Source organism: Callorhinchus milii, unplaced genomic scaffold, assembly GCF_018977255.1.
Source record: "Callorhinchus milii isolate IMCB2004 unplaced genomic scaffold, IMCB_Cmil_1.0 Scaffold13, whole genome shotgun sequence".
NCBI lineage: Eukaryota > Metazoa > Chordata > Chondrichthyes > Chimaeriformes > Callorhinchidae > Callorhinchus > Callorhinchus milii.
In genome coordinates, this window is record NW_024704754.1 from 16,826,622 (window position 1) to 16,854,482 (window position 27,861).

At 50.2% G+C, this 27,861-nt stretch overlaps 2 protein-coding genes across 2 annotated transcripts; one reads left to right on the forward strand and one right to left on the reverse strand.

The window, feature by feature from the left end:
* Window positions 1-519: 519 nt before the first annotated feature.
* On the reverse strand, window positions 520-16,152 carry LOC103184178 (E3 ubiquitin-protein ligase SH3RF2). Its single transcript, XM_007902049.2, has 11 exons — window positions 16,122-16,152; window positions 14,794-15,127; window positions 11,574-11,843; window positions 10,780-10,875; window positions 9,777-10,037; window positions 7,224-7,336; window positions 6,636-6,806; window positions 6,104-6,342; window positions 3,657-4,015; window positions 2,915-3,240; window positions 520-1,913 (listed from the first exon to the last, which is right to left on the reverse strand). Exons 2-11 carry the CDS (start codon window positions 15,118-15,120, stop codon window positions 1,742-1,744), a joined length of 2,334 nt encoding a protein of 777 aa, XP_007900240.1. The 5' UTR covers window positions 15,121-15,127; window positions 16,122-16,152; the 3' UTR covers window positions 520-1,741.
* Window positions 16,153-20,431: 4,279 nt separating this feature from the next.
* LOC103184177 (glutaredoxin domain-containing cysteine-rich protein 2) lies at window positions 20,432-22,321 on the forward strand. The gene is made up of 3 exons (XM_007902048.2): window positions 20,432-20,776; window positions 21,151-21,357; window positions 22,097-22,321. The coding sequence occupies exons 1-3, from the start codon at window positions 20,432-20,434 to the stop codon at window positions 22,274-22,276; spliced, it is 732 nt and encodes a 243-aa protein (XP_007900239.2). The 3' UTR covers window positions 22,277-22,321.
* Window positions 22,322-27,861: the final 5,540 nt, after the last annotated feature.

A 27,861-nucleotide genomic window follows, 5' to 3' on the forward strand; every position in this document is an offset into this window, starting at 1 on the left:
GAGACGTCTCAAAGTGTTTCACAGAGTGTACCGTAAAGTGAATTGACTGTATATTTTGTGGGTGAAACGCGGCAGCCAATTGCGCACGGCAGAGTCCCCACAGACAGTCGTGGCTTGAGTGACCAAATTATTCTTTTTTTGTGAAGGCAAACTGAGGACATCTGTGTATTTACGTACTAACGACAGATACCGTAACTTCAGCAGACAAGTTGTTTGACTTCTTGTCCACTGAAGAGTATGTTGTTTGTGTCAGCAAAGGATGCTAAACATTTCGAGCGTTTAATATCTCATATGTATGACCACAAAACTGGAGTTAAATGATCGGAATTCGATAAGGATATCAATAGCTCAGAATCCTTAGAGCTTGTGACATTTTTTTGAAAAATATCTTTATTTGGCAGAATCAATCTCCATTTTATTACCGAGTTCTCCCCCCACAACACCCCCCCCCCCCCACCCCCCATCCCTCCCTTTCTGGTTTAAACAATTTTTACACAACAAAACTCCACATCTTTAACACAGTGTTTATACACAATAATCGGGATCTTCAGTGCTACATTACGGTACAATCTTCTGCTGCTTGTGCAGTTGACAATTCCCCCGCAGATACATCTACTTTTACACTGAAACAACACATTAATAATAATAATAATAATAATCCTTGTATTTGATATAGTGCCTTACCACGTCTTCGAGACGTCTCAAAGCGCTTCACAGAGCCTGCCACCCTCTTCACACAGTTCGATTAAAACACGTACAAACACATCAGAAGTACAGACATTGCCATGCAGCCTCCGACAGTGACGTAGCTGAGATCGGTCACCCCAGTCTCGGTTTGTCCGTCCGCTCCTTATGTCTGCCTCGAATCAAGCTTTGTAACGAGCTCTCGTCAAGGGGAAGCAAAAGTCATTTGGGATCCAGGCTCCGCTGTAGGCTATGTAGCAAATGAAGAGACTCTGAGACCACCTGGTGACTGATGTCAATAATACGTGGGATCTAGTTTGCAGTGCTTTGTCAGCGTCAAATTCACGCTTGCCAAAAAGTGTCCTTTTCCCGAGGGGTAAAAGGAGTTCTGCTCACTGGAAGCTAAGCAGTCCGGTAGAGTTGCACTTACCAGCTCTAGACGTCCGGTACTTTTAATGCGGTCACCGGCTCTTCGATGACATGTAATGGTCCTTTTAAAAGCTTAGGAAGAGCTGTCTAGGGGACAGATATTAGCAGAGGCTGAATCAATTTGGACTGCTTGCATTTGTGCTCTAGTAGGTGGCGGTAGGGAGCTCTCCCGCCTCCTCTCCAGCGCCGCTCGCACTAATGGGATGATGTGCAGGTTACTGCTGCGTCTCCCTTGTGCAAGTTGTGAGCGGAAAATACGGCAATGTGCTTGATCCCGTCGTGTGCGCAGCGCTATGTGGAGAGGTGTGCCTCATCCCTTTTAGTTTTGAACCGTTAAGAACTTGCACTCGCTCTTAAGCGCCTTTCATCTTAGGACTGACATATCTCACAAGCGTCTGAGGTGGAAATGAATTGAACGTTGTTATTTACGCAGCAGTCGCGGCCGCTGATCTGCGCCATAGGCCACGATAAGACATGCGGGCGAATAACTTGGAGTTGGGAGTAAATTTGGACCGGGGGCGCAGGGAACGTGAGGAAGGATAACGGAAAGCATAAAATGCACGTTTCTTTGAAGTAGCGATCGGACGAGGAAAGGAAAGGGCAATCCCTTTGCGTCCTTGGGTTTCAGTTATTGTAAATTTTCCACGAAGCTTCCAGGAAACAGCCCGCTCTTGCCGCTCTCCTTGTGGGTCCCCTGAAACCAGCCATCCTGATGCTTCCTGTGAACCAGCAAGATGTCGCCTTCCTGTAGATCAAGCTCTGCCTCACCTTGGGCTGGATAGGGAAACACCACTCTACATCTGCCGGAGACAAGGGCAACGACAACAAAACATTACACTTCACATCGAGAGGACATCCCAAGGAGCTGAACGCTCAGGGATTCGGACCGGAGCAAGTTTTCGGGATCAGGAGGGGTGGAGGTCAGGAGGGTGACCGAAGGCGCGGTCAGAAAGCAGGGTGTTGAGACACGACTTGAAGGACGCAAGGGAGGGAATGAGGCAAAGGGACTGGACCTTAACGGCAGTGGTTCAGGAGGTCAAGCTACCACAGTAGGAGTCCATCAGTGTTTCTCTTTCCATACTGATGGCTCACAATCTGGGGTTGGTTTCACCGGTCTCAGCAGTGTTCTGGGACTTCACCCAAGTGGACATCCCCAGTGTGTGAACCTTGACCGTGGATGCTGCCAGATCGACCTTTACAGGATAGAGAGGGGCGGTTTGGTCCTTCAAGTCTGCACTGGTGATTTTCTTCAAGTGAGCTGTCTAATCTCATCTCATTCTCCTGCACACACTCTGTAACACTTTAATTAATATTCCTTGTTTGAAATAGCGAAGCGCGAAGAATTACTAATCCCGTTGAAAAGAATGGGTACGCAACTGTTAAGTTAGTGGACTTCCTTTGGGACTGGTTGCGGTTTCAGCTGGTTAGACACCCGCAGTTACCCCAACGCACACTTTGGGGTTCCCCAAGCCTTGGCTCCTGCCAACCCGCGCCTAACACTTTCCGGAATTAGATAAGCAGGATGAGTCCCTCTGGGGAGAGAGAGCGTGTATTCTATTCCAGTCCAACAACCGATCTCTGGGATTTCCACGTGTAAGTGGGACGCATGGAAATCTCAGATTGGTTTGGATAGCTCTTAAGCAACGGTGATGTTTTGGATGCTCTCAAGCGACGGTGATGAGTTTCCGCGCGTGTCGGGACCCCTGGCTGACCACAAAAAAAAAACGGTTGCTCCCTCCCAGCAAAACAGCAACAACAATAGAGCCCTTCAGACCTGGAGCGCTCAAAGGTCAGTTCGTACCTGTTGAAACACATCGCATGCGTTTGCGAGGCCTTCGGGGATTCTGCAGTGGCCGAACTGTGAGGGCGGGAGGGGGAGATGCACTGATAGCACGAATCCCACGATCCCGTCTTCCTGTGTTCCACTTGGCCTTGAGCAGGTCCTCGCCTGTCACTCCCGGTTGGGCACGAGACACGAGGCACGACCTGTACGGTCGGCTCTCCAGCCGCCTGCTCGGGTTTGACTGGCCTCACTATTGGGACGCACTTGGCGGTCGCTTGGAAAGCATTCCTGATGACCGTTGCAGCACTTTGGGGGCGCGGGAAAGTTTCCGCTCTGGCCCTGGCCTGGAAAGAGATACAAAGGGGGAAAAAAAAAGTCAATATAATAATAATAATCCGTTTAAACCCACCTCCAAATTTAGATGAATTGAAGACATTTCCAAGAGTCCCACAGGACTTTAATTCCAAGATAATGGCCTTAATTCCGAATCCATGAGCACCTCCTACCTTTACCCCCTACTCTTTGGAACTCCCATCGCCAAGTCCCTTCATCTCACCCCCTCCCTTGTCTCCTTCAAGGTTCGTCTCAAGACCCTCCTCATCGACCGTGCATTCGGCTACCCTCCTACCACTACCCTCCCTTGCCCTCCACGCCTCCTGGTCCCAACCCCCAACTCAGGTCCAAGTCGTTGACTGTCCAGCGCCTTTGGATGTCCTCCCGACGTGAAAGGCGCTGCGCAAACGGAACCGTGTGCTGTTACCGCGTTGCTAGTCTTTCCACTGTCGTCTCCGTGATGTGAGGCTGAAGGCGAGGAGTCTGACCCCGGTACGAGACATCTCCTCGCAGGTGCGCAGGTGGGGACCTCTTGCTGTTTCAGTACCACCGTGCTGCTACCACCAGGAGGCGCCGCAGGAGCACCGTCGGCAATGGTTCTGGCGGGCTGGTGGGCTCTGTACATGCCCATCGCAGCTACGGAACAGGCGGCTTGGACGATGACTGGGTGAAGCAGCTGGTGGGTTGAGTGAGGCTGCGATTGCACCACAACAGCTGGCACACACTTGCTCAAGACACTCTGGGACTGAATCGGAGGCACCACAAGGGTCGGCCGGTGGACGTGAGCTGCGGAGAGACAAAAGGAAATGCACAGCCAATGAGTTGGTTTTCCATCGGCCCCGGAACAAAGACGTGAACTCCCATTAAATCGACAGAAAGGGTAACATTTTTGCCACGCTCCTTAAATCTCTTCTTTTGCGTAGCACAGGACAATGATAATGATAACGATGGTAATAACCCTCTCGTTTCATACCCCGCCTTACCACGTCTCAAAGGGCTTCACGGAACATCCTCGTAAAGTGATTATGCACAGTTTATACAGGGGAAGCAGCTGATTTGTCCCTAATTTTAGGCTTCTGTTGTGCCCTTCTCTGAGCAGCTCCCAGCCTCTCCTCAGCACGCATTCTCCTCCCTCTTAAAACCCCGGTTGAATGAAAAAAAACCTCAAAGGAATCGTTCGTTGCCGTTTCGCCTGTTCGGGCAGACGTTAAAGATCCCGAGGCGCTATTCGCAAAGGGAAGGGAATTTGTCCCTGGCTAGAGGTCATAGGGACTTCGGAACAGAGGGTGTCCATTCAGCCCCTCGAGTCTGTTCCGCCGTTCTGCGTCACGACTGATCTGTACTTCAATTCCAAATACTCGCCTATTTACTCCATGTCCCTCGATACCCTGACCTGACAAAAAAATCTATCCACCCCAGTCCTCCAGGCGAACTGACCATTTATAAACACGGCCGCGGCATTTCTGCGAAGCTTGTTCTTGTTGTTTGGAGCCGCTGCAGGAGTTTATTTCACTGTGTTATTGCTGCCGCTGACGAGAGCAGATGGTCGGGAGGAGGAGGAAGATAAGCCGTTCAGGCCTTTTGTTTAAGGAGCGACTTTGAGATTTCGCAGCAGCTTGGGAAGCAAAGTCTGCACACGTTTCACTCGTTCAGCCGTTTACCCAACTGATTTATAGATTAAAGCACCCACGTTTCTCCATTATTCAGCACTCTGCATAAACACCCATTCAACCGTGTCCCCAGTCCTATCGCTGGTATCGAGAGGCACGAGACTTGATTGAAACATTCAACATTCTTAGCGAAACGGAAAAGTATAAATACATCAACAATTACATTTCCTTTTGGCTTCTCCCCCAGGACTGGCTCTGTGTTAACCCGATCGTAAAAGAAAGGACATTGATTTATAGCTAAATGGCTTTTGCTGATGTTTCTTTGCCATCGCCTTAAGGCTTCTAAAGGTCTTCGATAACAGTGTTCTTTTGCTGTAATGTGTCGTTACTGAGCCTGGCTTGCTGCACTGCGCATACGGTGTCACACTTGCACAGGTTTCACTCTGCAGAAACACATGCAGCTCTCTAACCCGAAGTGGGGTCCAACACAGGTATTTCTGAACGGAGATTGCTTAATAATGGCCCGTTGTTCCGTAAGGTGGTCCACTGCAGGTTAATCGGGTACACGTCAAATCCATTGAACGACTGGATTTCTGTATTATTCAGCAAGAGTTCTGAAAAATGTTACATATATTTCGTACTGCGCTGCCTTACTGGGAGAAATAAGAAAAAAAAAGGAAATAATGGGAAGAAAAATAATAATAATAACGCATTTCATACAGCGCCTTATCACGTCGCTGAGACGACTCAAAGGGCTTCACAGAATACACTGTAGAGTGAATGGACTGTATATTTTGTGGGCGAAAATGACAACAACTTGCATTTATACAGTACCCTTCCCACGGGACTCCGTATCGGAGCGCTTAAAGGTAGCGTAACTTGATGCCGAGCCGAGGAGAAAGGATTGGTGACCGTAGACACAGTCCAAGTCTTTAGCCTGGATCCACAGGAAAAATCCCGGATCATAAGGCGGGAGGAATACATAAGAACATAAGAATTTGCTGGGCGAAAGAAGACCAAAGTCCATCTAGTTCGCCTTCCACCATCCTGGCAGTCGCTTGACATGTCGGGTCCCAAACTACACTCCTGTGCGCAATTGGCTGCCGCGTTTCGCCCACGAAATATACAGTCAATTCGCTTTACCGTGTAATCTGTGAAGCGTTTTGAGACGTCTCGAAGGCGTGATAAGGCGCTGTATCAAATACAAGGATTATTATTATTATCCCGACTAGACATAGAGTGTCTGGCCTTCTTTAAACCTTACCCCTGTAGCCTGCCCCACACAAGCACCTCACTGTCATCTCTCCTGTGGGAAGCGGTGGTGACATGGGTTCAGTTCTTCTCTTGCCAGGGCTGGTCTGGGCGGCCAGGCCGGGCTCAGGCGCGGACCCTTTCTCTTGTGGGTTCCCCACGGCGGACAGGCTGCTGGTTTGATCACCTCCACCTCCCAGGTTAGCCGTCGTCGGGCGCACTTTTGACTCAGTGATTCCGCAAGCGTTTCTGCTAAGATAAGAGCAGTAATAATGTGATAAATAATCCTTGCATGTGACGCAGCGCCTTATCTCGTCTTCGAGACGTCTCAAAGCCCTTCGCAGAGTATACTGTGAAGTGAATCGACTGTGAGTTTTGTGGGTGAAGCACGGCAGCCGATTGCGCACAGCGCACAGCGGGTTCCCCACAAACAGTCGTGCTGTCGCTCAGCGTTCTTGTGTTGCTCTGTTATTCCTAGAGCTGCGCTCGCTCTTTCGCACGTCCCCTCCTGTGCTATAAACAGCAGTTTAGAAGTTATTAATTACCTGCTGCCGAGCACAGAGTAATTGCCAGTCAGGTTCCCAGCTTTGACTGTTTTCGTGGGGTTCCCTCTGGTCCATCCAACCGGAGAGATCCCATATGCTCGGAGTATTTCGCTCCTCTGTGCTCCCACCTGTCCAGTTCTTGGAACAGTGTGAGACATTAAGGAAACGTACCTGCGAGGAGAGATTGGGAGTTTGACAGCGAAGGACAATGAGTGACCCAACTCGCTGATCGAAACTTCTTCACTTGTCTGTAAATTGACACAAGGAAACCTGCAACTGTCAACCCCGCCAGCCGCTGATCTCTCAGTCAGGGTCAACCCGCAATCGAGACCCTCACAAGGAAGCCACCATCTCGGCCTCTGGCACTCGCAGCTGCCATTGAGCTGCCTCTTCGGTTAAAAATCGCCGGCTTATTTTCAGTCGGCTTCCCGGTGGGCTGTGCAGACGGACACTTAGCTTCGCAGCCCAGAAATGCTCGGGGTTCCCTTCCAGCTCCACCGTTTGAACCGTGGCAATACTATAGCACAGAAGAAGGCCGTTTGGTCCATTGATTTCTGAGCTCAGCTCAGCTCTCTCACGGATACTTACACAGGCGCTTGTGGCTTTGGGTTTGTTGGTTTGGATGAGACTGGGGCAGGTTGTGAATCCGTGTCCGTCGTGCCTGAGACAGAGGCACCTATTTCAGCGGTGTCACAGCGCATCTGTGAATAAAATAAGAGGAAAATATTGGAACCTGGGACCGATATCATTGTCACTGAGTCCGTAGCGGATAGAGATGACGGTGTCTTTACTTAGCAGAGCTTAAAGCCCATTTCTCTAGTCTTATTTCCCCTTTCCCTCCCTTCCCAAGTACAGTAACATTCTTTCCCAAGTATTTATCTATAATAATAATAATAATCCTTGCATTTGTTATAGCGCTTTTCACGTCGGGAGGACGTTCCCAAGCTCTTCACAGAACACACTGTAAAGTGAATTGACTGTATATTTGTGGGTGAACGCGGCAGCCAATTGCGCACAGCGATGTCCCACAGACAGTCGTAGATTGAAAATGACCAATTTATTATTGTTTTTTGGTTTTGGAGGGATTATTATTAGGCTCTGTGTGGAGTAAGGAAACTTGCCCAAGGTTTCGCCCTCTGCCTGGAATTGAACTCAGGTCTCTCACTTGCAAAGCGAGTGCTCTAACCACTGAGCTACAGGACTCTCTATGTATAGACACCATGGGCCGAATGGCCTCTTTCTGTCCTGCTTTAAACACAGGAAGAGGCCATTCATATTATCTGTACTACAACTTAGTTAAAGAAAAAGCAACAAGATTTCATTCATAGAGCGCCTTTCATATCGGGAGGATGTCCCAAGGCGCTGGACAGTTGGGTCGGGACCCGAGCATTGGGGGGAAATGGTCAGGGTGAGGGGAGGGAAGGGAGGGAGCGAGGAGGGGGGAAATGGTCAGGGTGAGAGGAGGGAGCGAGGAGGTGGTAAAGAGTCGAGAGGGGAGCTGAAGGCACGGTCGAAGAGAAAGGTCTTGAGTCCGGCCTTGAAGGAGGAAAGGGAGGAAGCGGCGATGTCTATAACTGTACAAGGTGTACAACTGCCTAAATCCCGTTCAAGAATTTATATTCTGTGCAAGTTTGACGTAACCCATACTTTGCGTGAGTCATATTAATCGTAAGGTGCCAACTGACATGACTTAGGTGAGGTTTGCTGTATATATGAGTGTAAATTGTGTTGGAGATTGTGTATCATTCCATCCGTTGGGTTGCATTCCTTCGCATGTCGCAGACAAGTGTTGTTGCAGTCGATCGCTCTGTATGTGTCTGTACAAGACACCCATACGCCTGACACAGTGGTTAGACTTGCAAAATCTGAAGCCCTTTCATTCCTTAATCTCCAAATCAGTCTGCGCTGCCTATAACTGCGGGACAATTCAGCTTTCCGGTCCCCGCCTATAAATAGGAGTGCGTGCGAGCCAGGGCGAGGGGGGAAAACCACCTGAAAGTCACCCAGATCTTCCTGTAAAACCCACAGGTGCGAGAGGAATGTGATGCTATCAGAGAGAGAAAAAAAATGCCAGGAGCGATCAAGAGAAAAAAATATCATTTGGAGTTTGTAGGATGACGGAAAAACACGAGGTGCATTGATAATCAGGCAGGATAGTGTCTGGGAGCGACAGGGTTGGGCTCTGAACATCGAGAAGGGGAAGACGTGACCGTAGTTGCAGTCAAAGAGTTAGGGCTTAAAGTGGGTTTGAAAGAGGCGAGCGGAGGGATTGAGATATTATTATTTTTTGGGAGGCGGAGGGATTATTACTATTTATTTATTACCACTGTTATTGCTCGGGTCCCGACCCAACTGTCCAGCGCCTGGGGACGTATTTATTACTATTATTATTATTTGGGAGGGAGGGATTGTTAGGGCGAGTGCTCTAACCACTATGTTACAGGGCTTCACAAATTCCAGGGCTTCCAAAGGGCTTCTTATCTGAATCGATCCGGCGATCCGGCGATCTGGCGATCCAGCCCAGGGCAGAGCTGACGATAGGAGCTCACAACACGACAGACAGTATCAAAAAGCGCGAATCGGCTTTCGAGTCCCGAGCGGGTCGCTAAGGGCAAGGGAAACGGCTGTTACTCAGGCAAAAAACAACTTTGGTCTCAAATCTGCGGCATCCCACGGCTGCGTATGTGGGTGTGGAATTCAATGACAACCAGCTCCGCAGAGGGTGTTGTTGTAGGACTCGGGAAGAAGGGAGTGAATGGACCCATTGCTGCGCGTGACACATATTCTCTGTGTTCTGATTCAGACTGTTGTAATAAACAGTCCTAGCAGTAATAAAGACACCCAGGTGCGAGGGCTCCTTTCCCTCCGCTTGTGAAAAAAAACATTTGATCTCCTGTGTTTGATCTTAACACGGGCACAGATGAAACGTGTTGATTTAACCGATGGCGCGTAGCTTATCGTGCACTTTGTTTAGCATTTGTGTACTGCCGAATGTCTTATAATAATAATAATAATAATAATCCTTGCACTTGATATGGCGCCTTATCAGGCCGTCGAGACGTCTCAAAGAGCTTCACAGGACACGCTGCAAAGCGGGGAGTGACTGTGCGTTTTTAAGTGAAATGGGATCGGAGGGGATACCTGGGCGGTGGAGCCACACGGAGCCACTCTCTTCGCAATCTGAGCCATGACGGAAGGGTTGCTGGAGCTGACCAGCACCGGAGCGCTGATCTGCAGGGGCTTGTGGTCGGGAGACGGGAGCGCGATTCGACTGAACACGTTCAAGCCGCCCGTACGACGCGGGTCCTCTTTATCGGCCTTCCGTGACCCTTCCGTGCGCTTGGGGGAGCCTTTCGGGTCAGAGGTTTTGGTTTCCATCAGCTGCTTTGCCGCTGCGTTCATCTGCGAGAGAAAGACGGAAGAGTTTCGCGCACAAGTCCACGGAGACCGGTTCCTACGCGCATTGAGATTCTAACAAGCAAACAGATAAATAGATCAATAGATCAGTAAATAAGTAAATAAACACAATAATAAAGTAAAATGTGGGTTAGGTTATAGGAATGCAACACTGAGCACTCGAGAGGATTTCCTGCGTGAAAGACGCTGTGTATCAAATTACTCAAATTAGTATTAATGGGTGGGTGGGGGGTGGGGGAGTTGGCTTCAAAACAACGTAGGGAAGACTAGGACATTCTCAAGTGATCTGTCTGGACCCTGTGTAGGACGGGGCAAACTGGCTTCTGATCAGCGAGATCAGGAGTTCATTGCATGTCGGTGTAACTCACACCATTGCAATGCAGCCTAAATGTCCCTGTTGCCTCTGACCCCTGTAGAAATGGAATCAACGGAGATGTTCAAACAAAAGATCGTCAGGCGCTTGGGCTAGAAGATACATTGAAGGAATACCTCTATTTCTCTTCTTCTCCTATGTTCCTAACGATAGGTATTTGTCAGTTCAGGGTATCAAGGGATACGGAGAAAAGGTGGGTAAGAAGACTTCAGGTACAGGATCAGTCGTGATCCAGTGGAATGGTGGAACAGGTTCGAGGGGTTGGATGGCCGATTCCTGTTCTGACTCCGAGGTGAGAGTGCTACCAACTGAGCCAGGCTGACAGACATAAGCAGATCTTCCTGTCTCACCTACCTCAACAAATGAGATGGGGAAGATTCCAACTTTGTCTCCTCGCTTACCCTCCACCCAGTTTTCATCCACTCTCCTGATTACTTTAAGAACATCATTCTGCAAGACAGTTATAAAATGACACAGTAAGTTTTGCCTTTTGTGGGTGGGTTGGCTCAGTGGTAGAACTCTTGCCTCCGAGTCAGAAGCCTGTGGGTTCAAGCCAAACTTTGAAGCCAATATAGTCTAAGCCGACACACCAACGCAGTACTTGGGAGGAGCACTACGTCGTTGAAGGCGCCGTCCTTCGGATGATAGGTTAAACCCAGCTCCTGTCTGACTACTCCTTTGGGCTTCAAAGATCCCATGGCACTATTGGAGAAGAGACGAGAGTTTCCTTCTGGTGTCCCGGCCAACAATCCCCCAAATAAAACCGGTCACTCACTCCATGGCTGTTTGTGGGGCACTGCTGAAAGCTTGTGAGGAGCAACGGAACTGCAGAACCATTTTGTCCATCGACCCTGGACTCCCCCCCCCCCCCCCCCCCACCCCGATTTATTGGATCAAAGCAGATATTTTAAACCCGTTTCCCCACCGTTTCTCTATAAATCTTTAGACCCACACACACAAAAAAAACAGCGCTCATTTGATTACAACAACAGCAGCAACTTGCATTTACGCAGCGCCCGTCACACGGGGCAGTGTCTCGGAGCGCTTAACCAGGATTTTATTGTTACTGTGAAGTGTAGTGACTGTGCATTGTGTAGATGAACATCCCGGGGGTTTGGGTGGGAAGAGAGCGTCCCAGCACGTTTTACCTTGAGAAACGAGAGACAGCCTTTCCTGGCTTCCTGGTCTTTCTCCTTCAGATCAAAGTCGTACAGCGCTTTGCAAAGAGGCACGGGCTGAGGTAGCGGGTGGACGACTTGCACAAAGTTAAGAGGAAAGATGCCACAAGTCCCGTTGATTTCGCCGTAGTACCAGTTGTCATCCACTTGCCGGTGGAGAGTGATGACGTCGCCTTTTGTGAAGCTCAGGTCTCCCGGCTTCTGACCACCGTATGGGTACAGGGCTCTGGCACACGGCACCTGAGCAACGCATGAAGGCATCAACGTGAGCGGTGCTGAAAGGAACGTGATCTTGGGAGTGCGCACGCACGCGCGCGTGAGTGTGTGTGTGTGCGTGTGGCGGGGGCTTTCTATCTTACAGCACAGAAGGAGGCCAGTTGGCCCATCGCGCCTGCCACTGTGCCGGCTTTTTGGAAGAGCTCCCCGACCGGTCCCACTCCCTATTGACCCCCTGCGATTTTTTTTTTTTTCCTTTTCGAGTGCCTATTCCCTCTGCGTGAAACAATTTCCCCTCTTGCTGCCATCTCTTCAGTCAGAGCAGTATTTCCCCATTGTAACACGTTAGCGAAAAGGTCACCAGAAGGGCTCGTAAAAATGACGTTGAAATAACCAGTCAGGAGACGACACGTGATTTAAAGAGGGCTGTTAACGAAACTCCCCAGTATCACGATCATAAATAGGTCTGCACTCACAAATCTACCCCATGTACCAAAGCCACCAGCTTGTGAGGCCGAAACAGTGGGGTTCTTTTGAAGATACATAATGTATAAGGATCCCGGCATGTGATACCAGCGATACCGAGGCATTACCAGCGCCTTGGGAACGTCCTCCCGACGTGAAAGGCGCTATAAAGAATGTAATTCTGCAGTTTGCCGAAAGTTCTCAAAGCGCTTACAGCAAAATGTAGGCAGCGGCAATCTCGACAACAGCACCAGCTATAAATTAGGAATAATTATCTGTTTGCGGTGTGTCTGCGGCCACTTCATTGGGACGCAATCAGGTTGTATCAGGGCTGCCTAACTCAGTCGAATCGGCTGCTGTCTCTCGGCAATCGCGAGCAATTGAGGATGGGCCGGGCGGAATAATAATAAAAATGATAACAGTAATCCTTGCATTTGATACATCTTCCAGACGTCTCAAAGCGCTTCACGGGATTACGCTGTAAACGAATCGAACGCATGTTTTGTGGGAGAATGCGTCGAAGAATGGGAAGTGCGTTTCAAACAGAAGCTGTTGACAGAAAGACTTGCGGGCGGTGGGTCTGTGGGTTCGAGACCAGCCGCCATCTCGCCTTCGCCCACCTCTCGTCAAACAGTTTCTTTCTTCAGCGATGCCAAGCGGTTTGTTAAGGACGTGAAAGGCAGGTACTGTTCTCAGCACCGCCCGTGACACATTAATTCAGTTGTGCACCCGCAGCGTGTCAGACAATGAAGTCCTTATTCCCGCTGCTTAAATACCCCCAAACAAACACCCAAACATCTCCTTACATCACAGCATCGCCCGACTTAACCGTGTTGTTGCCATCTGCTCTTCGCCGCCTTTGTTGATAATTACAACAAGAATAATATTACTAATAATGAGACTCAGTCCTGAGGGAAAGGCACTACGAATAATAACAATAATAATGATAATAATAATAATAATCCTTGAGTTTGATACGGCGCCTTATCACGTCGTCGAGACGTCTCTAAAGTCGCGGGCGAACCCCGGCAGCCAATTCCGCAATTGGATCGAGCGACCGAACATCGCCGTTCAAATAAAAAAGAAATCCTTTTTTTTTTCCCCAGGGATGGTCAACCGTCCGGAAAAGCCATCCGTCAAATCGACTGACAGCCAAATTCCGCGGAAGGTCCCCCCCCCCCCCCCCCCCCCCCACCCCGGAGGATTGGAGCAGAGGTTGAGCGGCGCTGGGGTTTGTCGGTGTAGAGAGCACGTTTGGAGAACAGGAGGTACCTATTCCCCCCCTCTCTCTCTCTCTCTCTCTCTCGTTCTCTCTCGTGCATGTCGGGCCGTAAACTGCTGAGGCGGTGGCGGTCGGGTGGGGTGGGCGGGTGGAGGGGGGGGGGTGCGGAGAACGTGGCGGTGGGGGAGGGAGCACTGCTCTGGTGCTTTTCAAAAGCAGCTACGCATTAGTCCGCAGGGACGGCTGAGCGGCCACAGCCTCCCTTTTGCAATCGCAACGGGCTAATCCTGGTTGCTGAGGCAACAGCTCTCCGCCACATCCCAGAGATGGCACCTGTGCAACAGATCGAAATCAAAGCGAAACACAGAGAGAGAGCGAGAGAGAGAGAGAGAGAGAGAGAGAGGGAGGGAGGGATGAATGGATGGAGAGAGAAAGAGAGAGGGAGAGTTCCTGTTAAATCTGCAAATCCACAGCGCTTCAAAGAGGAGAGCGAGACTCTGAGGCTTTTTGCGTTCATTCGCAAAATACCGTCGACTTCGTACAGCGACTGCCCCCCCCCATCCCCCCCACCCCCCCCCACCCCCGTCGCCCTCCCACGCCCCACGTCAGATGGCTCGGAGGCTTCTCCCCCACGTCAGGACTCCCGCTGCGCAGTCAGTAGTAGCCGAAGAGTGACGGTTAACCCTGGCGTCTGATGCAGCGCCTTTCGTGTGTACGTCAGGGGCACAGCCTCAAAGCGCTTCGCGGGGCGTCTGCCGGGAAGCGGAGGGGCGGTGGCGAGTTTTTCGTGGGGCGCAACGTGGCCGCCGGTCTGCGCTGGACGCCAACGGCCGTGGAGCGAGTGACCGAAGTGGAGGGGAGAGAGAGAGAGAGAGAGAGAAAGAAACTCCCTTCTCTTTATTAAGAGCCCCGCGGGATTCTTTAATGTCCACCCGAACAGGTGGACGGGGAGCGACGGAGTGAGGTCTCGTCTGAAGGATGGCGTCTCCGGCAACTCAACACCCCCCACCCCACCCCCCCACCCCCCCACCCCCAGCGCTGTGTTGGAGCCTCAGCTTAGACTGTGTGTGATTCCAAGTCCCGATGTGTGGTCGGGCCGGGGTGGGGTGGGGAGTAGGGGTGGGGTGGTTGGGGTTGGGTCTTGAACCCATAAAACCTTCTGGCTCAGAGGCGAGAGCGCTACCAGCTGCGCCAGGCTGACGCCCGCCGTCCTGTGCCACCGCGCTCGCTCTCCGAGTCACAGCTGAGCGACCGCGACACGTGTAAAACACGGAGATCCGCGGTTACCCCTTCTCCGAGGTCCCCGGCCCTCCGGGCCTGCTCTCGCCTCGGGGACGGCTGGTGGGCGCGGGCACCGTCAGCCCTGGCGTCGCTCTGCCCGTGCTTCATCCCGTGCAGGAGGCGGACCAGCAGCAGGTTGACGGGCAGCTCCTCGATGCCGCAGGCGACCGGAGTCCTGCATTCCGGGCACCGGAGCTCCTTCCGGGAGCTGTGGATCCTCTGGAGACAGGCCTTGCAGAAGGTGTGCTGGCACGGCAGGACCTTGGCGGTGGCCTCCAGCCTCTCGAAGCACACGGGGCACTCGAGAAGATCCAGCCAGGCCAAGTCGTCCATCGGGCTTCTAACCAATCAAACACAGCTCGGGGTCAAGCTCTCCGGGATTATAACATCATTTAATAATAATAATAATAATGATAATAATAATAATAATTCCTGGCATTTGATACAGAGACTCGTCGCGTCTTCGAGACGCCCCAAAGCGCTTCGCGTGTAGTGATTTTGACCGCGGATTTTGTCGCCAAAAGGCGGCAGCCAATTGCGCACGGCAGCGCTCCTCCCCCCCCGCCCCCCTCACCGCCGCCCCCACAAACAGTCGTGGATCGAAGCGAGCAAATTGTTGTTTCGTTTCTTTTAAGATTTATTTTCCCAGTAAAAAGGGAATTGTTACGACGTTATGGCAGTTTTAATCAGAGTCTGTGGAGGCAACTTCTTAAGGGTTTACAGTCAGCGCACCAGCTGTTCATACACAATAAACACGGGTGAAAAATGCAAATATTTCAAAAGCAGATTATCTGATCTGTTCGAAACTATGTCATTTTCTCCAGAATATATTTAACGTGCGGATGGATTACAACACTCTGCGGCTGTTCTGGCCGTGAAAACCATGGACCATTTTTCTTCAGCGCAGGGAAAACAGGAAGGTAAGAATCCCAGCACAGACCCATCCCACTTCCATTTCCGCAGAGAACGTACTTAGGGCACTTGTCAGTGCTTTAGCCTTCACGTTGCATCTTATAATAATAACAATAACGATAATAATAATCCTTGCGTCTGATACAGCGCCTTATCGCGTCTTCGAGACGTCTCAAAGCGCCTCAAACGGAAATGCAACGGACGCGCAGCTAATTTCCTTGTAAAAATAAGTGGAAAAGAACGCTGATGTAGAAAAAATCCGCCTCCTCGTCACACTGCTTGTATAATTCATGGAGAATCTCCGTATCTTCTCCCTCTCTGCAGTCTCCATATTGACTCGCAAACCCTAACACAGAGGCTCGGTCATCGCACAGCGTTCGTGAGCGCGGCTCGCGCGTTATGCGTCCGGGATTTATACCGACCTGTCATATGATGTGCACGGGAGACGTGAAGCCGGGTAGAGAGGAGGCAGGATTGCCCTTCATTCCTCACGGCCGTGTTTCAAAGGGGGAAACCGTGTCAACGCAGCCGGCCAGGGTCGGTCCGGGTTTGATTCAGAGCCTCGACGCCTTCTGTGTGGAAGCTTTGCTGTGAAATCCCTGGGACCCTCTTTCTCTTGGCTCTCGCTGGCACCTCACGGCGGCACAGAACTCCCAACGAGGTTCTGGAGAAAATGGGAATAAGACCGGAGGTTCCCTGTAGGGATTTGGCGTTGCGGTGGGGGAGAGGGGGAGGAGGGGTGAGGAGAGGGGGTTGGGGAGGGGAGGAAGCAGAGGGAGACAGAGAGAGAGAGAAGATTTATCTGGTCCTCATGCTAAGTGACCTCAGTCCAGTTCAGCCACCCAACTGTCAGATGAGAGCTGCCATATCCAGAGCAGATCTGACCCAGTAAATTGAGGACTAGTCCAGTTCCACGCACCGGGTTTAACCGTTTCACAACCGACAAAATCTTCCGCAGGCTGTCAAATAAAGCCCACTGACTGTTCTCCGAAGCTTCCAAACCCCCAGCGCTGCGGAGGGAATACCTGACTCGGGGAGGGAGGGAGGGAGGGAGGGGAGTGGAGTGGGGGTGGGGGGGGGTGGGGGAGGCAGGGTGCCTTGTTCGTTAACACGAGAGATAGATATTGCTGCGGCAACAGCGAGCAAATTTCAAGCAGAAACTATTCCGTTTCTAGCCACACCCAGTGAGGAACGCGTCAATGACATGTCTGCGAGGGTTTCTGACACAAAAATTGGCTTCATCCGATGTGGACAGACAGCGTCCTCTGCTGGAGGCATTCGGCAAACCCCGACTACCGACCTGTCGAGGAAGGCGTTGTCGTCAAGATGAGACTGTCTGCGCTGTCTGCGCCCAGACGAGCGAGATGCTAAATACCCCGCGGCGCTATTCGGGAACGGGAACCTGTTCCCCCGGAAATCAGACGATGCAGTCGTTCGCTTCGCCGCTGTCGGCGCCACGATGCCGACGTCCGGACCGGCCCCTGCGATAGCAACGGAATAATGAATGGTCCTCGCGTTCGATACAGCGCCTCGTCACGTCTTCGAGGCGTCGCACGCAAAGCGCTTCGCTGGATACACCGGCGAAGTGAATTGACTGGGTATTTTGCGGGCGAGGCGCGGCAGCCAATCGCGCACAGCGGCGTCCTCACACGCGCAAACAGTCGTGGATTGAGGATGCCGTGGATTATTATTTTCACCCACAAATAAGTACGCAGTCACTACACTTTACAGATAAGGTGCTCTATCGAATGCAAGGGTTGTTACGGTAAAACGCGCAGAAGTCTGATCCGTATGAATCGTATAATCGCCTTAAGTCATACATCTGCCCGTTCAAGAGTTTATATGTTTATATTCTAAGCAAGTTTGACGCAACTCATACTTTGCATAAGTCATATTAAATGTGTGGCCCCAATTGATAAGACTTACATGAGGTTTATTGGATGGTATTAAAAGACCCACTGTTCACTGGGGAAGATATAGAGTGATAGCACTCCTCGCCTGAAGGGCACTGTATAAAAGCAAGTTGGTGGTGGTGGTGGATGTAGGAACAAACGAGGAAAGGACGATATGAACAGGAAAATCAGTCCTTTGTTCGAAGCCACCCTGGTGGGAGGCTGGAGAGAGGGCGTGTGTTTGGCTAAGTGTCAGTGGGCAAACAGAGGCTACTCATTAGCGGAGTGCGAACAAAAGCTGTCGTTGTGAAGTTGTGTTCATAACAGTGTACCCCAGGTGGCTACACAGAGAGCTCGGTGGGCCGATTAACATGGCAAATCCACTGGCAAACGCCATGAACGCAATTGGCTGCCGGGTTTCGCCCACGAGACATACAGTCACAACACTTTGCAGTATATTCCGTGCAGCGCTTTGAGACGCTCGGAGACGTGATAAGGCGCTATATCAGATGCAAGGATGATTATTATCATTATTATCGTAATTCTGCCCTCTGCTCTCAACACCACTGTCTGGCAAGCTTTCCCGCTGCTTGTCCAGCTAGGACCACCCCTACCCGCCCCGTTAGGGCTCTATCTTGCCGGGTTAACAGGAGCCGAGTGGGATGATTCCTTCTTCCCCACTGATCTGCCCTTCCAGGTCCTGCCGATGAGCCAGACTGGGCTGTGCTATCACCAGTCATACTGCTCGTTGATTCACTGGTCAATGGAGTCTAATAGCTGTGTAATCCACCAAAAAACATGTATAATTGAGAAAACCTCCATTAGACTTCCCCCTCATTAATTTTCCCTGTCTCTCCGTGTATTTATAACCTCTCACCCTTGTAATCATTTTGGTGAATTTCCACTGTAGCCCTCCACTTAGTATTGGTTTTGCTCAATAGTCCGTAGACAGTAACCCTCGGGCGCTACTTTAATCCAATTTATTGTTGTTGTTTTGTGGAATCACATGGTGTAGCGGTTAGCGTGTTCGCCTTGCAAACGAGAGGAGCGGGTTCTAAGTAGCTACAGTCAGATTAAACATATCATTTATAAATCTCTCTCTCTCTATACATATATATTTTTATACTGTGTACATGGTAGTGTCCTGTAGCTCAGTGGTTAGAGCACTCGTCGCAAGCGAGAGGACCTGGGTTTGATTCCCGGTCAGGGCGAAACATTGGACAAGTTTCCTTACTCCGCACACCTCTGTTTACCTGGCGGTAAGTAGGAACCCCGGCTTTTAATCGATTGGCGGATCGCTTCCCTCAAAAAAAAATTGTCACTCAACCCACGACTGTTTGTGAGACACTGCCGTGCGCACTTTGGCTGCTGTGCTTTCGCTCACAAAAATACACAGTCATACACTTTACAATATATTCTGTGAAGCGCCTTCAGGCATCTCAACGACGTGATAAGGCGTTGTATCAATTGCAAAGATTATGATTGTTAGTATTATTATTATTGCTCCTCTGTGTTAATTTGCCTTCAAGATAAAAGTCACTACAATGAAGAGTTTCCGTTTGAACACTGAGTATCAGCCGTGGGCTGTCCCCTTGACAGGTGCTTGGAGTGTAATTCCAACCCTGGCCCCGTCTGTTATGTGAACCCTGGCAACAGCTAAACTTAACCTGAGCCCTAATGTTAAATTGAAGAGTAACTAATCCCTGACCAGGTCTGACTTGGTAAGTGTACACACTTCTGACATCCGAGGTCTGACCGGGTGAGTATGCAGGTTCCATCTTTTGGTTTGTGAACCCTGAGGTAGAGTTCAGACAAAGACCAGACCCCAATGTGGTACAACCAACCCAGTTTATTAGTTAGAGAGAAATAGCAATATCTCACGGTTAAAGGGTTTGTGCTTTCGATTGTAGAGGACAGCTTACAAATGAGGAGATGCTGTTTCCACAGGTCGGGGGTGTCAGTGACTGATGGACCACAGATATAAGAGTCATAATAAGATCGAAACCAGAGTTGAGGAGACTTTTTTTCACACAGAGAGTTATGGAACAACCTGCCAAGTGAGGTAGTAAGAAACAGAGGTTTGTTTCAAGAGGAGAGTAGACAGATTTCGGCCCATATGATCTCATTTTACACCAATACACACTCTACACACTCCTCCCAATCACAGCATCGCATTGGCATTGAAGTGAATCCCAGTGTCCCGGCCTCCATCACTCTCCCTGGTAACCTGCTCAATCCTTAATAGTACAGAAACACTTCCTGGTGTCTTTCCTGAAATTGCCTCCTTTGCAACTGTAAACCTGTGGCCCCTTGTTCTACTGCCTCGGTGAACAAAACTCCCTTCTCTTTCGAAGTAGAGTCTTTAACGTCCACCTGAACAGGCAGACGGGGATTTCTGAATAGCACGAAACTCTAAAGTATATAGGATTAATTCTGATTAGCATAACACACACACTCGCACAAGCACTCACTCATCCAATTGCAAGGTGCTTGAGTTCAGGGTCTGTTGCACAGATCCATAATTAATGATTTAGATGTAACAGAACATCTCCAACAATGACTCTTATGTTAATTGCTGCCCAAAGCAGATAGACCTGCGGGGCTATAGATACTTATGCACTTATGTAATTGTTTAATTAGTTGGAGAGAGCTTTGTGTGCACGATCCCATGGCTAAATTATACATTGAGGAGAAGAAGAAGGGGAAAAGAGAGTGAGCCAAGGTAGGGGCAGGACACCTTCTAAGCTCCACTGGGTACGGTCGGACTACCAGTTCTTGGCAGTTCTGTTGGATATTCCCGAAGCGACTTGTTAAGGACCACAAACCGGGCGGATTTCGGAATGGACGAACTCCGGGCTAAATTAAGTCAGAAGTTTGAAGGCAAGCCCAGGAAAGTGCGCTTTCGAATCTCGTCCGCGTACAGCGGCCGTGTGCTAAAGCAGGTCTACGAGGACGGGCTGGAGTCAGAGGAGCCTGAGGAACAGTATCCTGGGGGCACAGTTAAAGCCCGGCTGTGCCAGGGTATCGAGCCGGGCAGAGCAGGAGCCCATCAGCACTGGGACTCGCCATTCCCTTCACCGACCAGCCTAATCGCACAGAGGATCAACGTGTTCAGAGACGGTGAGAGGTATAGCATGACAGGGCGACAGACTGTATTCAGCAACCTCAGCACGACCCATTCCAAAGTAAGTCACCGTTCACGCTGATGAGGCTTCTTAGTGGAACTTTAAGCCTAATCTGGTCACTCGATCCATGACTATAGCGCCTTATCACGTTGTCGAGACGTCTCAAAGCGCTTCGCAGGATACGCTGTGGAGTGAATTGACTGTATATTTTGTGCCCATCCATCCAGCCTTTCGCCCACAAAATACACAGTCATTTTACATGGTATATTGTGTGAAGCGCTTTGAGACGTACAAACCCAAGGATTATTATGATTATTATTATTATTATTATTATTATTATTATTATTATTCCCCCAAAATTTCAGCAAGTTAAGACTGAGGGACAGTTTTGACGGGGGATACATACCACATCTGCTTTGTCTCCGTATCCCTAGGCGTCAACAATCCTGGACTTCGGAAAAATCATCATCTACACCAGCAACCTGAGGATTGTGAGGTCCTCAGCCAACCAAAAGGAGCTGGTGAGCGACCCTCTCCAGAACCGATCGACCCCCAAAGACAGTGAGAGCCTGGACAGAGATCAAGGCAATGAAGAAAGCGGTGAGAAGCAGCTTGGGGCAACTGACAAACAGGACACAGAGGTACAGTATTTCCCCTCAAAATTCTTCCCAGTCATATTTTTCTAAGACGTTGAAAAAAAAAAACAAATCCACAAGTTAAGTTGTTGGCAGTGAGCGAATGAATTTCCCCCATCGGGATGGCTGTATCCAATGGTCTAACCAGTGTTACTGCCGTTGCTGTCTGGAGTGTTGGGTTTGGGGTTTCAGCCAGGCAGAGTGGTCCAGAGGGGTCAGGGCACTGGGTCTCATTAAAGAAACAGCTTGATGCTGTGATGGGAGGGTGGGGGCGGGTTGGGAAATCCTCTTCCTCTATCCCTCCGACTTGCCCCTTCCTTCCCCGTCTTCAGATCGCGCCTTGAAACATTCCTTTTCGACCGTGCCTGATGGTCATCTCCCCCACCAATCCCCCCACCTCCCCCGCTACCCCCCAGCCCGGCATCGGGCTCCGCTACTGTTAAGCGCTCAGGGAGGCTGCCATTCGTGAGAGGCGCTGTGTGAACCCAAGTTGTTGTTGTTTCGGTGGTGGAGTTCAGATGCGAAAGGGCCTCTTTCCGTCCAAACCTCTCCCCTGTGACTGTGTGAGGTTGGTTTTGATCGTAAAATGTCCCAACAAAACAGCCGTGAATTCAACCATCGATGTTTTACTAAAGAAAAGTGGATCTGACTTGCCCTCGACTGACTGACTGACCGACCGACCGACCGACCGACCGACCGACCGACCGACCGACTCACTGACTGACTGACTGGTATCTGATTTCAGGAAGGCCAGACTGGGTCACTTTGCCCGCAGTGTGCCGGAGCTGGCTGTGCGCCCTGCTCTCTGTGCCACGGAAGCAAACTCTCCATGTTTGCCAACCGCTTCAAGGAATCCTTCAGGGCAATAAGGTGCCCGGGATGCGACGAGAATGGAGAGCAGCCGTGTCAGAACTGCGCACACTGAAGAGACTCGCGCAAGCCTAGGTTTTCGATACGACGCCTGATTACCCCTTCGAGACGTCTCGAAGCGCTTTACGGAACATACTGTAAAGTGAATTGACTGCGTATTTTGTGGGCGAAAGAACACTTTCAAAGGTACTATGGTTTTTTTTCCCCACTAACCCTCGTCTGGGTCACAATTTTCAAAACCCTCGCCGTAGTTGCAAGTTTCGCACCGTGTTCATGTGTTTTTGTGCGTCACTGCATTATTTTGTAGCCGCAGTGGTTGTACTCAATCATCTGGAGCTCTATCGATTCTACTCCTCGGGTATCTAGCATTCAAAGCCGTGGGCGATGCTTCCCTTGGGTTAGGACCTCTGGTAGCTCTGGCACTACGTCTCTGATGTCTGTGACCCTATCGCCCCCATCCTCGCCAGGCACCATTGGTTCCCCATCCCCCAGAGGATAGAGATCAAAATCCTCGTCCTCGCTTTCAAAGCCCTCCATGGCCTTGCTCCTCCCTACCGCCGTGTCCTGCTAACTCCACGCCTTCCTGCCTATCCCCCTCCGCTCGGGCAGGCACTGGCCTGCTCCATGTCCCCCATCCGGCCCACCCCGCCATCAGCGGTCGTCCCCACCCTTTGGAACTTCATCACACAGTCACTCCGCCTGGCTCTCTACCTTGCCTTCTTCAAAGCCCATCTCAAGACCCTTCTCTTTGACCTACCAACAGACATGTAACTTGTTGTTGTTGTTGTCCCCAAACCAATATAGCTTCACTGAACCTGACCTGGATATTGATCTGCTCCCACCCAGCAGTGACACCAATCTGGGGCCAGGGGGCACGCGAGAGCAGCCGGAATGATTGGCTTCCGAACGCAATCTCTCGGTGTGGGCAAATTGCCCACATGTTCCCAGGCAACATAATGAGACATTGTGTAGACAATCCTAACCTGTGCTCCTTCTGTTCCATTGTACTGCTACTTTATTATGCATTATTAAATATTATTCAGCGCACCTGTACATTAAACATTCATTGTGGAGCATAATACGTGGCATTAAAATATTCATCCCCGCACCATTAAATATTTATCAGACAGCAAGACAATATTAAACACCATTAAACATTTATTGTACACTGTAAACTACTGACGGGTTTTTTAATCGGCGTATTATGCGCAGAGTGCCTGCATTCTTGTGCATCGTGGCAGGTTTACTGGCCTGAGTCAATTGCGAGTTACTCACATCACAGGTCTTGTGAAACGTTGTGAAATAGGGAGTCAGGATGTCACTTGCTCCTACCTGAGTTGTTTGATTAATAGAGGATTTCAGTCTGTGCTTCCAGTTCCGTGGTTGATGTTGGATTATTTTTGAAGGGATATATTACCACTGGAAAAGCGATCCCCCAATCGATCCACAACCAGGTCCTACTTATTGCTCGGCAAACAGAGGGGTGTGGAGTAAGGAAACTTGCCCAAGGTTTCATCCTGAACAGGAATTGATCTCAAATCCTCTCGCTTGCGAGGCCAGTGCTCTAACCACTAAGCTACAGAACCACTGGATGCTGTCGTCAAACTATGTAGACCGAGCACAGCTTTAGAGCATCTTAGCCCTCTGTGGACTGTTTAATAATAATAATAATCCTTGCATTTGATATAGCGCTTTTCACGTCGGGAGGACGTCCCAAAGCGCTTCACAGAACACACTGTAAAGTGAATTGACTGTATATTTGTGGGCGAACGCGGCAGCAATTGCGCACAGCAATGTCCCACAAACAGTCGTGGATTGAAAATGACCAATTTATTATTGTTTTTGGTTTTGGAGGGATTATTATTAGGGTCTGTGTGGAGTAAGGAAACTTGCCCAAGGTTTCGCCCTCTGCCTGGGATTGAACTCAGGTCTCTCGCTTGCAAAGCGAGTGCTCTAACCACTGAGCTACAGGACTCCACACTTAATACACTTAGCCGCAGCGCTGCTGGTATATTTTTCCCGCTGTACGAAACACAAGATGTTGTAAATAAAAATCAACGATAACCCTTGCTTTTGACGTAACGCCTTACCATTCCATCAAACGAAAAAAGGTTCATAGGATTTTCAACGGTGCAGTAATAATAAACATTAATGCTTGCATTTGGTACAGTGCCTTTTGCATCAGGAGCTCATCTCAAAGTGCCTCACAGGATACACTGCAAAGTGGAGCAACTGTGGGCTTTGTGGGCGGACGTGGCAGCTAATTTGCACACGTGAACGTGCCCGCAAACAGCCGCGAATCGAATAACCCATTTTATCCGGGAGAAACTCCTTTCTCTTTACAAATAGATGCTCAATTTAAGATGCTCGCGTATAATGTTACAGAATCCTTGATATCGCTCCAGGTAGCTTTTTTTTTGTGTCTGAAACCCTTCGCAACGCTTAAGAGCATCCACCCCAGACCGAAAGCGACATATGCTTGCCACCTACACATGGATTGTATTAACTAGTCTGTTGGACTATGCCCCCCCCCCCCCCCCCCCCCCCCCCGCCCTTTCACAACCTTGGCCTCCTTTTTCCTACTTTTCAGTCTCGGGCTGAGATAATAAATGTTGGTTTTGTATCGTAGGCCAATGTTTTCGGCTGTGTTCCGGATTTCCTGAGAGCAATAACAAAAGGAGAAATCTACCCGGGTTCTGTGGCTAAAGCTCATTAAATAGAACGTCTCTACAAGAGCAACAACTGCCAGACAATGATGATGATAATAATAATAATAATAATAATAATAATCCTTGCATTTGATATAGCCCCTTATCACGTCTTTGAGACGTCTCAAAGCGACTCACAGAATATGCTGTAAAGTGTGTTGACTGTATATCTTGCGGGCGAAGCAATGGTTGAATCGTTGACAGACAGAGAGAGAGAGAGAGAGAGAGAGAGAGAGAGAAATATCCTTCTCGTTTCGAATAGCGACACGGGATCTTTGACGTCCACCCGAGTAGGCAGGCGCGTCCCTTGGTTCCCCTTTGCGTTCGGTTTCAAGGCGAACAGAACCCACGTTAAAGTCCCACGTTAACACAATTGTAAACGTTGCAGTATTCCCAATAACTGTGGTCGCCACAGGGCGGCAGGTCAGTTGCAGGGTTTTTAGGCTGGGATCTACCCCGGGAATAACGGTGCAGCACACACACACACACACGCGCGCGCGCGCGTACGCAGAGAGAGCAGCAGACACGTACAGCCGTGCGCGCAGATAACGCGGGTTGTTAACCCATTGCCGTCGTGCGTACGTGGAGACACAACCGGGTGCACGCCCGGTACGCACACGGCACATCGACTTTGCCGGCTGCACGGAATCGAGTGGGACGAAGTCTGGATTTATTACTGCCGCCGAAGGTTCTCTCGACACCCGGCTCGCCTCCACAGGCGAAGGAAACGCAGCAATCCAACCCTCCCTTAAACTCGCAGGCCCAGGGTTTTATGCGCGGCGCGTAATTCCGCTGCATTTCACAACGCCCTGTGGCGCGTCTTGTGATAATGATAACGAAATATCACGAGTTTCACCCCTTTTGACAGGCAATAAATTAACTGTGAATCTTGGCTGAATCCGCAGTCTATTTGCACACGCAACCGGGCACGTACTTCTGTGTGCGTGCGCACATACACACGCGCGCACACAAACGCACGCATGCACACGCACATCAGGACACAAACTCGCACGGTCTAAGCCGACACTCCGAGGGGGGTGTCCTCCGGGTGAGACGTTATGAAGACCCTATGGCGCTTATTCGAAAAGGGAAGGGAGTTTCTCTCACGTTACAGTACGCTCTGCGAAGCCCTTTGGGAACGTCTCGAAGACGGGACGAGGCGCTACATCAAATGCGAGGATTATTATTATTCACATCGAGACGCACCCGTCGGGTTTAAGCAAACTTCCCGACAGCGCAAACCGGGCGACGTCAAAGTCTGCGGGTGAAACGAAGACAAAAGGGCCTTGGAAAGATTTATCACGGTGGGAACACACGGCAAATGATGCAGAGTTTGCAGGCAAGCGCCTGAAGGAAAGGTCAGAGGAGATTGATTATAACAGTCAAAGCGCTCTCAGCTCAGCGAGGGGGCAGCAGAGGGCTGCTGTTACAGTCGCGGCAATACAGTAATAAGATCACTGTCAGGAGTTTTTCGGTGCGGATTGATTAACTGCTCCGAGTGAGAGACGGCCGAGTTTGCACCAAATAACACATCATTCCCTGTTGTCAATTAAGACCCGAGTTTTACCCACTTGCTCAACAAATGGCTTGCTTAACGTTATCCGCAGTTAAAACATTGACTGCCTCGTGCCCAGGAGGATTGAATAACATTTGGAGATGGCAAGGTTTGAGACTTCACAGAGCATCACGTATTTTCAAACTAAAGTTGATGGTTTCTTGAGCGATCTCCGAGAGGCCAGAGACGAGGCATTGGTTTACTCGCGCGCAGTTGCTCCCGAAATCTAGTCACGTTTCAGCCTCGTTCCTTAGGTTCCAGCAAAATAACCCAGTAACGTTCCGCTCGAGGGAACGTTAGCCAAAGTTCACGTCGATAGCCGCTGGAGTCAGCCAGAGGAGCTTGAGCCGTAGCGTCGAAAATGTCCAGGTGCTTATCCTGAACATTTATCCGGTTCCACTTTAATGCCAAGGGATTGTTAACGTCCACCTGAACAGCCACAGACGGGGGCCTCGGTTTAATGTTTCATATAAACATTGTGGAGTCCTGTAGCTCGGTGGTTAGAGCGCTCGCCTCGCAAGCGAGAGGCTTGGGTTTGATTCCCGGGCAGGGCGAAACACTGGGCAAGTTTCCTTACTCCACACTCCTTTATTTACCTCGCAGTAAGCAGAAATCCAGTTGCTAGTCGATTGGCGGACCGCTTTACCGTGGCTAATAATTCCTTAACAGAATAATAATAATAAAACATTGATCACTCAATTCGCGACTGTTTGTGTGGACGCTGCTGTGCGCAAATGGCTGCCGCGTTTCGTCCACAAAATATGCAGTCGATTCATTGTACAGCGTATTCTGCGAAGCGCTTTGAGACGTCTGAGCTCAAAGTCCCCGCGTGGGGCTTGAACCCACAACCGTGGCAAGAGGCGAGAGGCGAGAGCGCTCGCGACTGAGCCTGACGTGCTGGAAAGAGCTGGAGAAATAAGATTAATAATCAAACTGGACGACTTGGAGAAACTACACGGAAATGATAGTCTCTTGTCTTGAAGAAAATATTCCAACGAACGGTTCTAATCTATACAGAGAAGGGAGTTTCTCCTGGTCTCTTGGCCAACAATCGCCCGCCCCCACCCAAATGAAACCGATCATTAGTTTCACGGCTGTTTGTGGGACACGATTGTGCGCAAATTGGTCCGTCGTGTTCGCCGACAAAACGCACAGTCACTTGCACTTACACACCGCAAATCCCGCCAAGCGCTTTGAGACGTCTTCCCGACGTGAAGGGTTTGTCATTACTTTTGTTGCTGCTGTTTCGCTGAGGAGAAACCAACGAAACGGCGATTTTCCTTTCTTTGGTATCGTTCGTGGCCAAGATCAGGCAAGGTCAGCTGACGTCACGCAAAGCACATCCCAGGAGAACGAGGAACCCATCTGGAAGTCGCT